Source organism: Rattus norvegicus, chromosome 3 (genome assembly GCF_021556685.1).
Source record: "Rattus norvegicus strain SHRSP/BbbUtx chromosome 3, alternate assembly SHRSP_T2T, whole genome shotgun sequence".
NCBI classification, from domain to species: Eukaryota; Metazoa; Chordata; class Mammalia; order Rodentia; family Muridae; genus Rattus; species Rattus norvegicus.
The window spans coordinates 73,458,435-73,471,553 of record NC_141536.1 but is presented as its reverse complement, the minus strand read 5'-3'; the positions used below and the strand labels follow the sequence as shown (position 1 = coordinate 73,471,553).

Genomic DNA, 13,119 nt, shown 5'->3' with positions numbered 1-13,119 from the left:
AGGGGTATCTTGGCCCCGAAACCGGAAAAGGGAATAATAATCGAAATGAAATAAAAATACTCAAGTTAATAAAAAAAAGAGTTCATATTGGTGGGATTTTTCTTTGACAAATATGCTGTGTCCTTCCCTATCTTTTTGATAAATTTTGGAAGAAAATTAATTTTATTGTATATTAGAATGGCTACTCCTGCTTGTTACTTGGAACAATTTGCTTAGAAAGTTGTTTTCTAGCCTTTAACTCTTAGGTAGTATCTATCTTTACCACTGAGGTGTGCTTCCTGTGTGCAGCAAAATGCTGGATCCTCTTCGCATATCCAGTTGGTAAGGCTAAATCTTTTAATTCTGTAATTGAGCTCATTAATGTTAAGACATATTAAGTAATAGTGGTTGTTGTTTCCTGTTTTATTGTTGTTAGAGTTGGAATTGCTTGTGTGGCTCTCTTCTTTGGGTTTGTTGTAAGAAGATTAATTTCTCTCTCTCTCTCTCTTTTTTTTTTTTTGGATGTAGTTTCCTTTCTTTTGTTGGAGTTTTCCATGTAATATCCTTTATATGGCTGGTTCTGTCAAAAGATATTGCATAAATTTGGTTTTGTCATAGAATATCTTGGGTTCTCCATCTATGTGAATGGAGACTTTTGCTACATATAATACCCTTGGTTGGCATTTGTGTTCTCTTAGAGTCTGTATGATATCTGACCAGGACCTTTTGGCTTTTATAGTCTCTGGTGAGAAGTCTGGTGTAATTCTCATAGGTCTGCCTTTATATGTTACTTGACCTTTTCTCCTTACTTCTTTTAATATTCTTTCTTTGTTCTGTGCCTTTGGTGTTTTGACTATTATGTGTTGGGAGGAATTTCTTTTCTGGTTCATTCTATTTGGAGTTCTGTATGTTCATGGGCATATCTTTCTTTAGGTTAGCTAAGTTTTCTTCTATAATTTTGTTGAAAATATTTACTGACACTTTAAGTTGGGAATTTTCATTCTCTTCTATACTTATCCTTAGGTTTGTTCATTTCTTTGTATTCTGGATTTTCTGGATGTTTTGGGTTAAGAGCACTTTGTATTTTACATTTTCTTTGACAGTTGTGTCAATGTTTTCTATGGTATCTTTGCCCCTGAGATTCTCTCTTTTATCTATTGCATTCTGTTCGTAATGCTTGCATCTTTGACTCGTGATCTCTTTTCTTAGTTTTTCTATCTCCAGGGTTGTCTTCCTTTGTGATTTATTATTTCTATTTCCACTTTTAAATCCTGAATGGTTTGATTCAATTCCTTCACCCTTTTGGTTGTGGTTTCCTGTAAGTCTTTAAGAGATTTTTGTGTTACCACTTTAAGGCTTCTACTTGTTTACCTGTGTTGTCCTGTATTCCTTTAAGAGAGTTATTTATGACCTCCTTAAAGTCCTCTATCATCATCATGGGATGTGATTTTAAACCCAACTTTTTTTCTTTTCAGGTGTGTTTGATATCCAGTATTTTCTTTGCTTCCAGATTTAGATTCTGATGATGCCAAGTAATCTTGGTTACTGATTTTTGGTTTCTTGTACTTTCCTCTCTCCATCAGATTGTCTCTTGTGTTAGCTCATACTGCTGTCGCTGAGAGAACCTTAACCCTCCAAAGTGCTTTGTCACAGGGTCAGCTCCACATACAGGCAGAATTCAGAAAGATCCTTTCCCAGACTGCGCCTCTATTCTTGTGTCCTATGGTCTGTAGGAGCAGAATTGGTTGTCTTACCTCTGCTCTCAGGTGTGTTAATGCTTCTGGAGACTGGAATTTATCTCTGGGTCCAGGCAGAAACCAGAAGTATCCTGTGCATGACTGCTCCTAGATTACTGTGTCCAGAGGGTTCCAGGCGAGTTCCTCTTGCTCCAGGAATATCAGCATAAGTGGTGGTTGCAGCAGAGTTCTCAGGATTGTCCACAATTCTGATAGTCCTGCTCTCTACCCACAAGATCTGGGTACAGGGAACTGTGGCACTAGTCACATTTAATCATTTTAAAAATAGATTTTTTTCATTCAATATATTCTGATCATGGGTAAAGATGTGGCTAAAATTAAAAATCACCAGGGAAGCAGGAGGTTTTCTCTCCTTTTATGCATGTTTATCTTGCCCTCTGCTCCACAGCCATCCTCTCCAGCTCCTTATCTTCCTGTCTTTGTTTTTACATTCTAATAGTGTGTTTTGTGGGACTAAGGCTTAATTGGTTTCCATTTCCTGAAAATCACTATAGTGAATACTCCATTCTGTTCATGGACAATTTCTAACAGGTGCCTTAAAATTACCATTCCTTTGCTTGAAGGACAAATATATGTATGTATGTATGCACATCTCCTTCACTTGGTCTTGATAACTTGTAAACTAGGTTAATCGCTTATATTCTGAAAATAGTTGAAAAGGGATGTCATGGGGTAAGAATAAGGCCAAGCAAAGATTGCTAGTTTACTTACTAAGTCCTTGCTTCTATACCTGAAATTTGGTAGGTGAAATATTCTCATGTATATCTCCAAACTACACTAATACTCTATATTGAAAACCACAAATACTTGAAATAAACATTAGTCTTCCTACTAGTGATTACTCTAAGGGCAATTGTACCTTCAGTTTAACAATAAAGGACTAGGATATTTTGGAAATCATGTTCAGAATACTTTAAATTTTACAATCTCAGTCCTTTACAACAGTGAAATCTTTTAGTTAACATATAAATTCATAAAGTTTCCATAGGGAGTGACATTTTGTGTTACAGTGTTTCTGATGGAATATCTAAATGAAAATTCTATGTATCTCTCAAAGCCTTTTGAATGTGTTGAGAACTAATGAAGTTATTACTGTTTCTTTCTGGCTATAGTTCTAAGGGTTCCTTTATTTGTTGTTTTTAAGCTACCACAATTAATTTTATAAATTATAATTGTTAAGCAGTGATACATGGAATATAGATCCCATAGAAATTAGTTTAATTCATTTTTTTAGTTTAAGAAGCAACAGAAAAAAGAACTTTTGATATTATGTGCTAATCAACTTACGTTAGACAGTTTCAATATTCATATACTTGTTTTAATATGTTAGCAGAAACTTTATAAGGTCGAAGACTAGCTCTTTGTTAATATGCTTTTGAAGTGTTATTAGATACTAGTTATTGAAAGATGAACTCATAAGCTAGATGGCTCTGAAAGTAGGAGAAACTGAAGGACATTGTGTCATGTCCTTAAGGTCTGTATCTCTCCTCAGATTATTTTTTACACTCTGCCATCAATATGCCATATCAATATGGCAGAGAGTAATAAGCCAATAAGCCTCTGTGCTTAGCCACACCTTCCATAATATGATACCTAGTTTAACCATACATAGACTGAGAAACGGGAGATTAATTGACAATGAACTGAAGTCTCTTAAACTATGCAACAAATAATTGTTTATTATTATATATTTTTATGAGTTTTACATACAATTACAAAACCCGATCAACTCAATCCTACTTCTTCACGGAAATATGCTTTTCATGATAGAGTTTGAATTTCTCATTTAAATAGAAACATTACCTAACTATGTAAAATGAACTACAACTGATTTAACATCTTGTGATAGTTCTTTGCTATGTTAGATGTTAGGATGCAAACAAGTACAATGGAACCGTGAGCATTGGGGATGTATTGCAAAGTATTTAATCAGGAAAAGATTTAGTTTAAAACAAAAATGTCTTTAAAATATAATGCAGAGTCTAATGGTTAATAATATGACTGAAATGTATAAATATATCAATGAGGAAGCAGATAATTATGAAAAAAGCACATTCTTTCTTGGCAATAGTCTACTGAGAATAAACTCATTTTTAGAGGTAATATATTGCTTAAGTGTTTTAATTTTCAGACATAAATCTGGAGTCGAGACTACTACAAAATAGTGTAAGATTTAAAAAAGACTTTGATGTTGTAAATTAATAATATGAGATGAGGCTACATGTTCAATTCAGAAATATGATGTCATGTTATTGTGCAAGCACATTGTCAATATTAGATTGAATGCTGTTGATGAAATAAACAATTGGTGGTGTGAGATGTGTTAAAAATGCATTTATACTTCTTTTTGTGATTCTCTTTTCTTTCTTCTCTGTGTGTATGTAGAAAATACAAGATATAAAAGCAACTGTTTTATCTAGTGGTCACTCATGATTTGGAATGTAGTAAAAACTGAGGAAGTTATGTTAGTAGACTCTGTCTCTGCACAATGATCTAGTGTCAAGGACAGGGAAGAAAACAGAAGTGAGTTAAATTTTATTACAGAATTGTTGCAGACAGGTAGATAAGTAGAGGAGAGTCTTACACATCCACTTGTCCATCAAGCTTCAACACTTACACTATTACAACCTCAAACATGGCCACCTAATTGTTTAAATATGACAGCCTAAGAGGAATATTCCACATTCAAATCACAGTTGCCATTGGAAAAAATAATGGCAGGATAAAATTTTTATTTTATTTTATTAGAGTGACAATCATTAAGGAAACAATTAAGAAATACCTGAGTGTGTAGAAAAAAATAGACAATGATGGATAGAATAAAATTGAATTAATTTAGCTAGCATAGCATTTATATGCCGTGTGTGTGTGTGTGTGTGTGTGTGTGTGTTTACCTGAAGTCTATAGAGATAACTTACAGAAAGCCAGTGTTTACTCTGGTAAACACTGCAAAATTATTATAACAAGCCAGTTGTCCATCTAGAAAATGTAATAGATGCATGTACTAGAATTTTATTCAACCACAAAAATGTATTGAAATTAAATAGTACCAGTGATATTCATATTAAAGTGAATTGTGTATTATGTAGAAAGATATTGATATTACATAGGAAGAATTGTGTATTACATAGGGAGATATTTCCATATATGAAATACAAATAAAAATTGATAAAGAAACAATAAAATAAATGATAGCTCTCATTTTACTTGCATGGATTCTACAATTTAATTGTCATAGTTCATTTCATATATAACTTCAGTGAATAAAGCATATATATATATATATATATATATATATAGAGAGAGAGAGAGAGAGAGAGGGAGGGAAAGAGAGAGAGGGAGAGAGAGAGAGGGAGAGAGAGAGAGAGGGAGAGAGGGAGAGAGAGAGAGAGAGGGAGGGAGAGAGAGAGAGAGAGAGAGAGAGAGAGAGAGAGAGAGAGAGAGAGAGAGAGAGAAGTAGGGCCTAGTGGTATGAAAGGGAATAATGGGCTGAGGAGCCAGAAAAAGTAGAGAGAATGGGAGGTAACTTAAGGAATGGAGACCAGTATATGCATGTATATGTAAATGCCCTTATTCAGCAAAGTTATTATATATGAAATAATGTATTGCTATTAAACTATACAATCCATGCAAGTAGAATCACTTTATAGAATTGAGAGCTATCATTTTTATTATTGCTTCTTTATCAATTTTTATTTATGTTTCATATATGGAAATGTTCACAGCCTTATTCCTTCTATGCTCAGAAATGGAATATTTGACCAAGTGAAGTATCATCTTGTTCTGGTTCCAGGAAAATTCTCACCCTTGAGAATGTTCTATTATTATAGTTGGTTAGTTAAAATGTATTAAATATGAATCTTCATTAAAATAGTACCAGTCTCAAGGGATTAATCTGGGATAAGGCAAGTCTGTCTCAAGTGAGCATCCTGTGCTCTCTCAGCCTTCAATAGCACCCAGTGAAGAACAGAAATCTTTCATATTTCTCCGAATAAGCTGAATGAAGCATTCTACTTTTATCTACAATCACAATCATCTGGAAATAGAAAAGGAATATGAAATGAATTAGTAAGTTCCTCCTTGACTTTCTTGGTTATTTGTTAGGCAGTAGGTGACTTAGAAAGGTTATTTCTCTATTAGATTCACAAAGTTTTAAAGTCCTTCCTTTAATTCTTTTTTCAGTACAATTAAAGTTGTTTTCTTTTTTTTTAAGATTTTATTTTATTTATATGAGTACACTGTGTCTGTCTTCAGACACACCAGAAGAGGGCATCGGATCCCATTACAGATGGTTGTGAGCCACCATGTGGTTGCTGGGAATTGAACTCAGGACCTCTGGAAAAGCAGTCAGTGGTCTTAACCACTGAGCCATCTCTCCAGCCATCTCTCCACAATTAAAGTTTTATGTCAACAGCATTTATATTTGAATAAGTTGGTGACCTCCCTCATTGAAAAATCTTTTCCATGTTGTTAGAAGAAATAATCTAGAATAATTTACTGGTTCTTAGCTTCTCTGAGGAAGTTTTCTTTAAATGTTGGAAATGTGGATGATCACACATTGCCCTGTAGCATAGCAGAGAATCTTGGCCACTTCCCCATTTATAAGGAGCTGAAAAACCAATCTTCTCATTAGATACAATTATTGTATGGAATTGGAGAATATTATCTATTTAAAAGATTTGGTAAGGGTCTTTTCCTTGACTTGTTCTGAAGTCCTGAAAAGTTTTCTGTATATGGCAGGACCACTGCTTCATGAGCTTGTGGAATTTTTTTATTGCCAGCACAAGACGAAAAACACATTCTAAAATGGAGAATGAAGGGTTGCTTAAATCCCTACCCTTAACTGAGAAGCTATGGGAAGCAAATGGCTTCCAGGGAACGCATAATCTGTTTTCTTTAACTGTGTAGTTTCTGATAGGTCAAATAAGTTCCAGTATAAATTTACCTATATTAGCAGTACAAACTGGAGTCAACAGGTTATGAAATTAAGTAAAAGATGAAATGAAGTTGAGAGGTAGAGAGAGATAGGACCATGTCTCAGAGAAGTTAAGGGAGCAATGGACTATGATCAATTATCAAAGAATTAATATTTTGTAATATGATAACTTTGATTGAATTAAATACCTTGAATAAAGACCCATCAGCATACTACTATAAAAATTTGGCATTCCCAGAGAAAGAACTGGAAGAGCTTGAAGGGGCTCGAGACCCCATAGGAACAACAATGCCAAGCAACCAGAGCTTCCAGGGACTAAGCCACTACCTAAAGACTATACATGGACTGACCCTGGACTCTGACCTCGTAGGTAGCAATGAATATCCTAGTAAGATCACCAGTGGAAGGGGAAGCCCTGGGTCCTGCTAAGACTGAACCCCAAGTGAACGTGATTGTTGAGGGGAGGGCGGCAATGGGGGGAGGATGAGGAGGGGAACACCCATAAAGAAGGGAAGGGGGAGGGGGGGATGTTGTCCCGGAAACTGGGAAAGGGAATAACACTCAAAATGTAAATAAGAAATACTCAAGTTAATAAAAAAAATGGCATTCCTTCACCCTCAATACTTGTTTGCTTTCTTGGTGGTAGTGCTTGCTTTCTGAATATGATTTTCAGTTAATACTGGCGCTCTTCACTCAATTGAATTAAGTATTTTTAATCTAATTTTGAACATATTGAACATTGAAAAAATAAGTAAGCAAGTCACTAATGCATAACTATCAATCAAAATTATATCCAGAAAGAGATGCTTAACAGTGAGCTTTGGTTTGTTTGGTTTAGTTTGCTGTTGCTCCAATTTCATTATCATCATTATTTTTCAATAATTGTATTTTTTTATTTTATGTTTTGTACTACCTACCCTCTTATATCTTTTTTCTGTTTTCCTCTCTTGATATGTGTATCTGTTTCTCATTTATGATTATGCTTAATTTCTCATCTTTTTTGTTTAATTAATTAAAATTGTAATGTCCATTAACTATTCCCTTCCCATTCCCCTCTCTGATAGTTCCTCATCTTAACAAAATTTTTAGTTAATTGGTTTCTTTATTTCAAGTCAGGGCCTCACTTTATAGCCAGGATGTGATCAAGATTGCAAACCTTCTGCCTTGGTCACCTGAACGCTAAGATTTCAGACATGAGTTAAAAGGACACTTCTTCCCTGATATTTGTCTCTGATCCTTGAAAAAAAATGAAATCCATTTATTTCCCTGACAGTTGTAATACTAGACAGCATTTTGTATGGATGACTGACTAATTTAATTTAGGAAATATACATTCCTAAGATTTTTTGGAAGTACTAAAACACATCTAACTATAATTCTTTTAATACACAAGAGTAACTACCATGATCTCTAGTGACAGTGGTCACACAGAGTAGCTGATGTCACTAAATTGTACTCTTTCATGATGACTGTCATGCACCACTGGCTAGAATACACTACTTTTCTCTATGGCTTGTTTTTATAATTGTAATCTCATCACTTTTTTTCCTGTTAAATTCTTTGAAGTTATTTGTGCCTTCCATTCTTCCCAGCTCTTTGCATTTAGAGAACAAAAACCTAAACAAATATTTGTATTAATGGCTTGTTTTAACACTTTAGTGATTAATTAAAATGTGTAGTAGAAAGATCATACTGCATTGCAGTCATATACTCAAATTAAATTCTAAGGGAAAAATTATCACACATGTGCATAACACACACACATGCACACATGCACACATGCACACATGCATGCAAACACAAACACACATGTACACATGTGCACAAACACCAAACATCCTCAAATAGATGTGTGCAACAGAGAGAGAGAGAGAGAGGGTGAGAGAAAGAAAGAAAGAGGGAGAAGGAGAGGGAGAGAGAGGTCAGAGAACATTTTCTTGGCATTTTAATCCAAGCTACAGCACTCATTAGCTTTGTTACACTGAAGATGGCAGAAATAATTTCTTATGAAGAAAAATTACTTTGTGGTTTTGACAGTTTATTAATTAGCTAACCTAGAGAAATATTTTCTGTAGTCTTTTAACAATTGAGATGTTCTCGAAAAACAATGCAATTTTGTCACCCTCAGAATACTCTGAGGTATAATAAATAAAAGTGATAATATTTTAAAAATAAGAAAAAAGGTTTTAAAAACTATAAAACACAACCAGAGGTATTTCATTCATTTATGATAGGAATAAACCTTCAGAAACTGGATCAACACAAGTAAAATTCTCACATAAGTCATTGCATAATTCTGTTTTGAAAATTACCTTAGAGAAATTCTTTTATCAGAGTTATCAATGAATCCATATATGTGAACATACTGTTCATTTATGTAAAAGAGGATGCATAACTTTTGACTGGAGCCCAATTGTAAAAGAGAATTAAACTGACAAATGTTTATATACTGATAAGAAATGCTGTTTTTCCTGAGAAGTTCTTTATGAAATCACAAATTATAGAACACATTTGCATATGTATTGTGACATAGTTGTTGTCTTTTATCTATTAAAATGTTGCTTCTACTTTTAAAATGAAGTGTAGATCTTAAAGAATAAGCCAGTGCTAGTGAATCATGCAGGTGAGAAGGTTTGAAGAAGGCACATGAGATCTTGATGTTCTTTTTTTTTTTTTTTTTTTTTTTTTTTTTTTTTTTTTTTGGTTCTTTTTTTTTTCCGGAGCTGGGGACCGAACCCAGGGCCTTGCGCTTCCTAGGTAAGCGCTCTACCACTGAGCTAAATCCCCAGCCCCGATCTTGATGTTCTTGACTGCCTGACTGTGTTCTCTGAAATCTGCCTTAAATTTCCCCTCCTTCCTTCCTCTGTACCTTTGTTCCTGCTGTGCTCTCTGTTTGAAGTCACAGCAAGCCTTTCTTTCCCCTCATTATTATATTTCTTTGTGCCATAAGTCACTATTTTCCTTCATTCATTCAGTTCATTTATTTCTATTTGCACTATTTTTACTAAATGAATCAATGAAGGACATAAAGTAAGTCGAAAATCCATTGGAACTAAACTACTCTGCTTGAATGAATATTTTCCGAGGACACTGACAAATAAAAATTAGATAATCTTTCTTATCATCACTGAAACAACTTTCTTTTTAAAGTCCATTTTTAAGGACAGGGATCATCTACAAAATGATTTCTGTATTTTTTTATATTATTTTTCTCTGTTTTGAGAATTTCATATATGATGAATCTATTTATATCTTTTTCACCAATCTTTATATCCATCTATTTTTCTCCACTGGTTTTACATATATATTATGACTCCAAGTCTTATATGTCTATAAGATTTTGAACATGTACCAAGTTTGTATCTGTATCTATATCTCTGTATTTTCCTTTTGACTTTTCTTGAGTTTTTCCCCCTTCTCTTTGTTTTTTCCTACTCTGTTTTTGATGCTGCCTTATACTTTTTATTATTATCCCATAAATGCCTACTTTTTTTTCTAAGGAATGGAAGAAAGAGGAGGAATAGAAACAGAGAAAACTACATTCAGAACATATAGCGTTAAAAATATTTTCAATAAATAAAAGAAGTAAGTGAGTTTGGTGAAATTTCTTACATATACTATCATAACATGCTTTCATATGCTGGGTTCACTGTATTTCTAAACAGTGAACCTCAGTCTCTTATTTTTTTCTTTTTTATTTTTAAATATTTTACTTTATTTTCAAAAGATAAACTGTAATAATTAATATATTTTTTCTTCCATCTTTATTAAATTGGGTATGTCTTATTTACATTTCATTTGTTATTCCCTTTCCAGGTTTCCAGGTCAACATCCCCCTAGCCTCTCCCCCTCCCCTTCTCTATGGGTGTTCCCCTCCCCATCCTCCACCCATTACCACCCTTCCCCCAACAATCATGTTCACTGGGGGGTCAGTCTTGGCAGGACCAAGGGCTTCCCCTTCCACTGGTGCCCTTACTAGGCTATTAGAAGCCTAACTATTCACAAAGATGAAGATTAGTTGTACACTAATAACTCTCATTAGCACAAAGGAGATAGAAGAAGCTTTTTAATCTGAAACAAGATTTATGTTTGAGACAAAGTCAAATATAAATTAACCAGGAACAAACTTTGTAAACAAAGAAGCATTTGACTTTCTGTTCTTTCTGTGTCCAACTTGCAAGTGTTGGGATTACAACCATGTGCTACCACATAGGACTGTAAGAATACATTTCAAAGAAGAAATTATTTTATCTTATATAGCAGAATGTTCATCAATAGTTATTCAGCATGTGAACTATTTACTTAAAAAACCAACATCGATTGATTTTGAACAACACATCTCTTTTAGATTCTACATCTCTGACGTGAAATACTAAACACAAGATAAATGGGAAATCAAAACAATGTGACAGAGTTCATACTTTTGGGTCTTACAGAGAATCAGGACCTTCGGAAACTGTTTTCTGCTGTGCTTCTAATCATGTATGTGGTAATGTTATTAGGAAATATGCTTATTGTGGCAACCATGATCACAAGCCAGAGGTTAAGATCACCTATGTACTTTTTCCTCACTTCTTTGTCCGTAGTGGACATCACGTTTTCTTCTGTCATTGCCCCAAAGCTGATTTTAGATTCCCTTTCTGAAAATACTACTATCTCATTTGAAGGATGCATGGCCCAGCTCTTTGCAGAACATTTCTTTGGAGGCGTGGGGATCATTTTGCTTATTGTGATGGCCTATGACCGCTATGTTGCCATCTGTAAACCTCTCCACTACATGAATATCATGAGTCCTCGGAAGTGTTGTATACTGTTGTGTGGAGCTTGGGTAGGAGGATTAGCACATGCAACTATTCAGCTTATTTTCATGTATCAAATACCATTTTGTGGTCCTAATATTATAGATCACTTTTTATGTGATTTGTTTCAGTTGCTGATATTGGCATGCATGGATACTCATACACTGGGTCTCATTGTCATCTTTAACAGTGGGGTGATGTGTATAGCTATCTTCATTATTCTAATTGCCTCTTACATAACTATCCTGTGTTCTCTCAAGACTCACAACTCTGAAGGGCGACGCAAAGCACTCTCCACTTGTGGCTCTCACTTCACAGTTGTAGTGTTGTTCTTTGTACCATGTATTTTCTTATATGTGAGGCCTGTGTCTACCTACCACATAGACAAGGCCATGGCTGTGTCGGATTCAATTGTCACACCCATGCTGAATCCTTTGATCTACACATTGAGGAATACAGAGGTAAAAAATGCTATGAAGAAACTTTGGAAGAAATAGGAGACTTTTTTCAAGTAACTTTTTCACTAAGCATCATGCTTATTGTAAGAAAAATCCAGTTTCAGAAATAAACAATAAATAAATCAGCCCATCTTTCCCTGGAAACCAGAGTGGTGTTTTATGTTTATACCAATATGAAATTTTCTGCTATGATTTAGACTATTTGAAATATAGGATTTATGAATTTTCCTGTATTGCATTGTATATTTACTTGACTGACAAAAATCTGAACAGTTCCCAAAAATCTGAACAACTTCCTTTTGTTTCAGAATTCTGTTGATCTACCTTGTCTGTAAAGAACATATTGTTCCCCAACACCTCCCCTGCTAGACATCAACCATATTGTTATTTTTTTTGGCTGTCTTTAAACCTTCATTTCCTTGAATATGTTCCTATATAACATATGTACCTACATTAATATAAAAGTATTAATAATATATAATTTAAATGACGAGAAAACATATAAGTGATATAAAAAGCAATGTACAATCATTCAGAGGAAAATGAGCACATAGGAGGGTGGTTGAAGGACAAAGTGTGGATAAAAGACCTGAAGATTGTTAAAGTACAGGACACATTTGTATGAAACAGTGCTTGTTAATTCATCATTGTATCCAGTCAATATTCAATAAAACATTAACTGTGAGACTGAGTCTTGTTTCCTAGTGAGTTGTCCTGAATCAGCACCATACAGTTCTTTCATTTCTGCTATAAATTTTTGTAGTACAATGAGGTTGGAAAACTGATTATTATATGATGAACAATTGTTCTACCACTGAAATGTGGCCTCAGCTAAATGACTCTACTCTCTTAATATCTATGTTTACTTAATAAAATGATAAAAATATATTATCAATATATATTATCACTACTATCTAAATAACAAACTAATTTTTATTAAAATAACAAAAAATCAGCTAGATTAATAAGTTCCCAGAAGTAGGGTTCTATCAGGATTTCTAGTAAGGGAGTTGATGTTAGGCGATTTCCAATAATTTCTACTCAAAATGGAATTTCAGATATATTGTTTTTTCTTGTGATTACTTCTGGATAAATAATTAAATGAAGTAATCAGTGTTATCATAACCATAGAAACCAATAATTGACAAAAGTTTAATAATGCAAACAATCATATTACTATGAGTGTAATA

The 13,119-nt window shown here is 33.9% G+C and overlaps 1 protein-coding gene across 1 annotated transcript; it reads left to right on the top strand.

The window, feature by feature from the left end:
* Positions 1-11,059: 11,059 nt before the first annotated feature.
* On the top strand, positions 11,060-11,968 carry Or4c129 (olfactory receptor family 4 subfamily C member 129). The gene is given in 1 exon segment (NM_001000643.1): positions 11,060-11,968. A coding segment is annotated over 1 exon segment (909 nt).
* Positions 11,969-13,119: the final 1,151 nt, after the last annotated feature.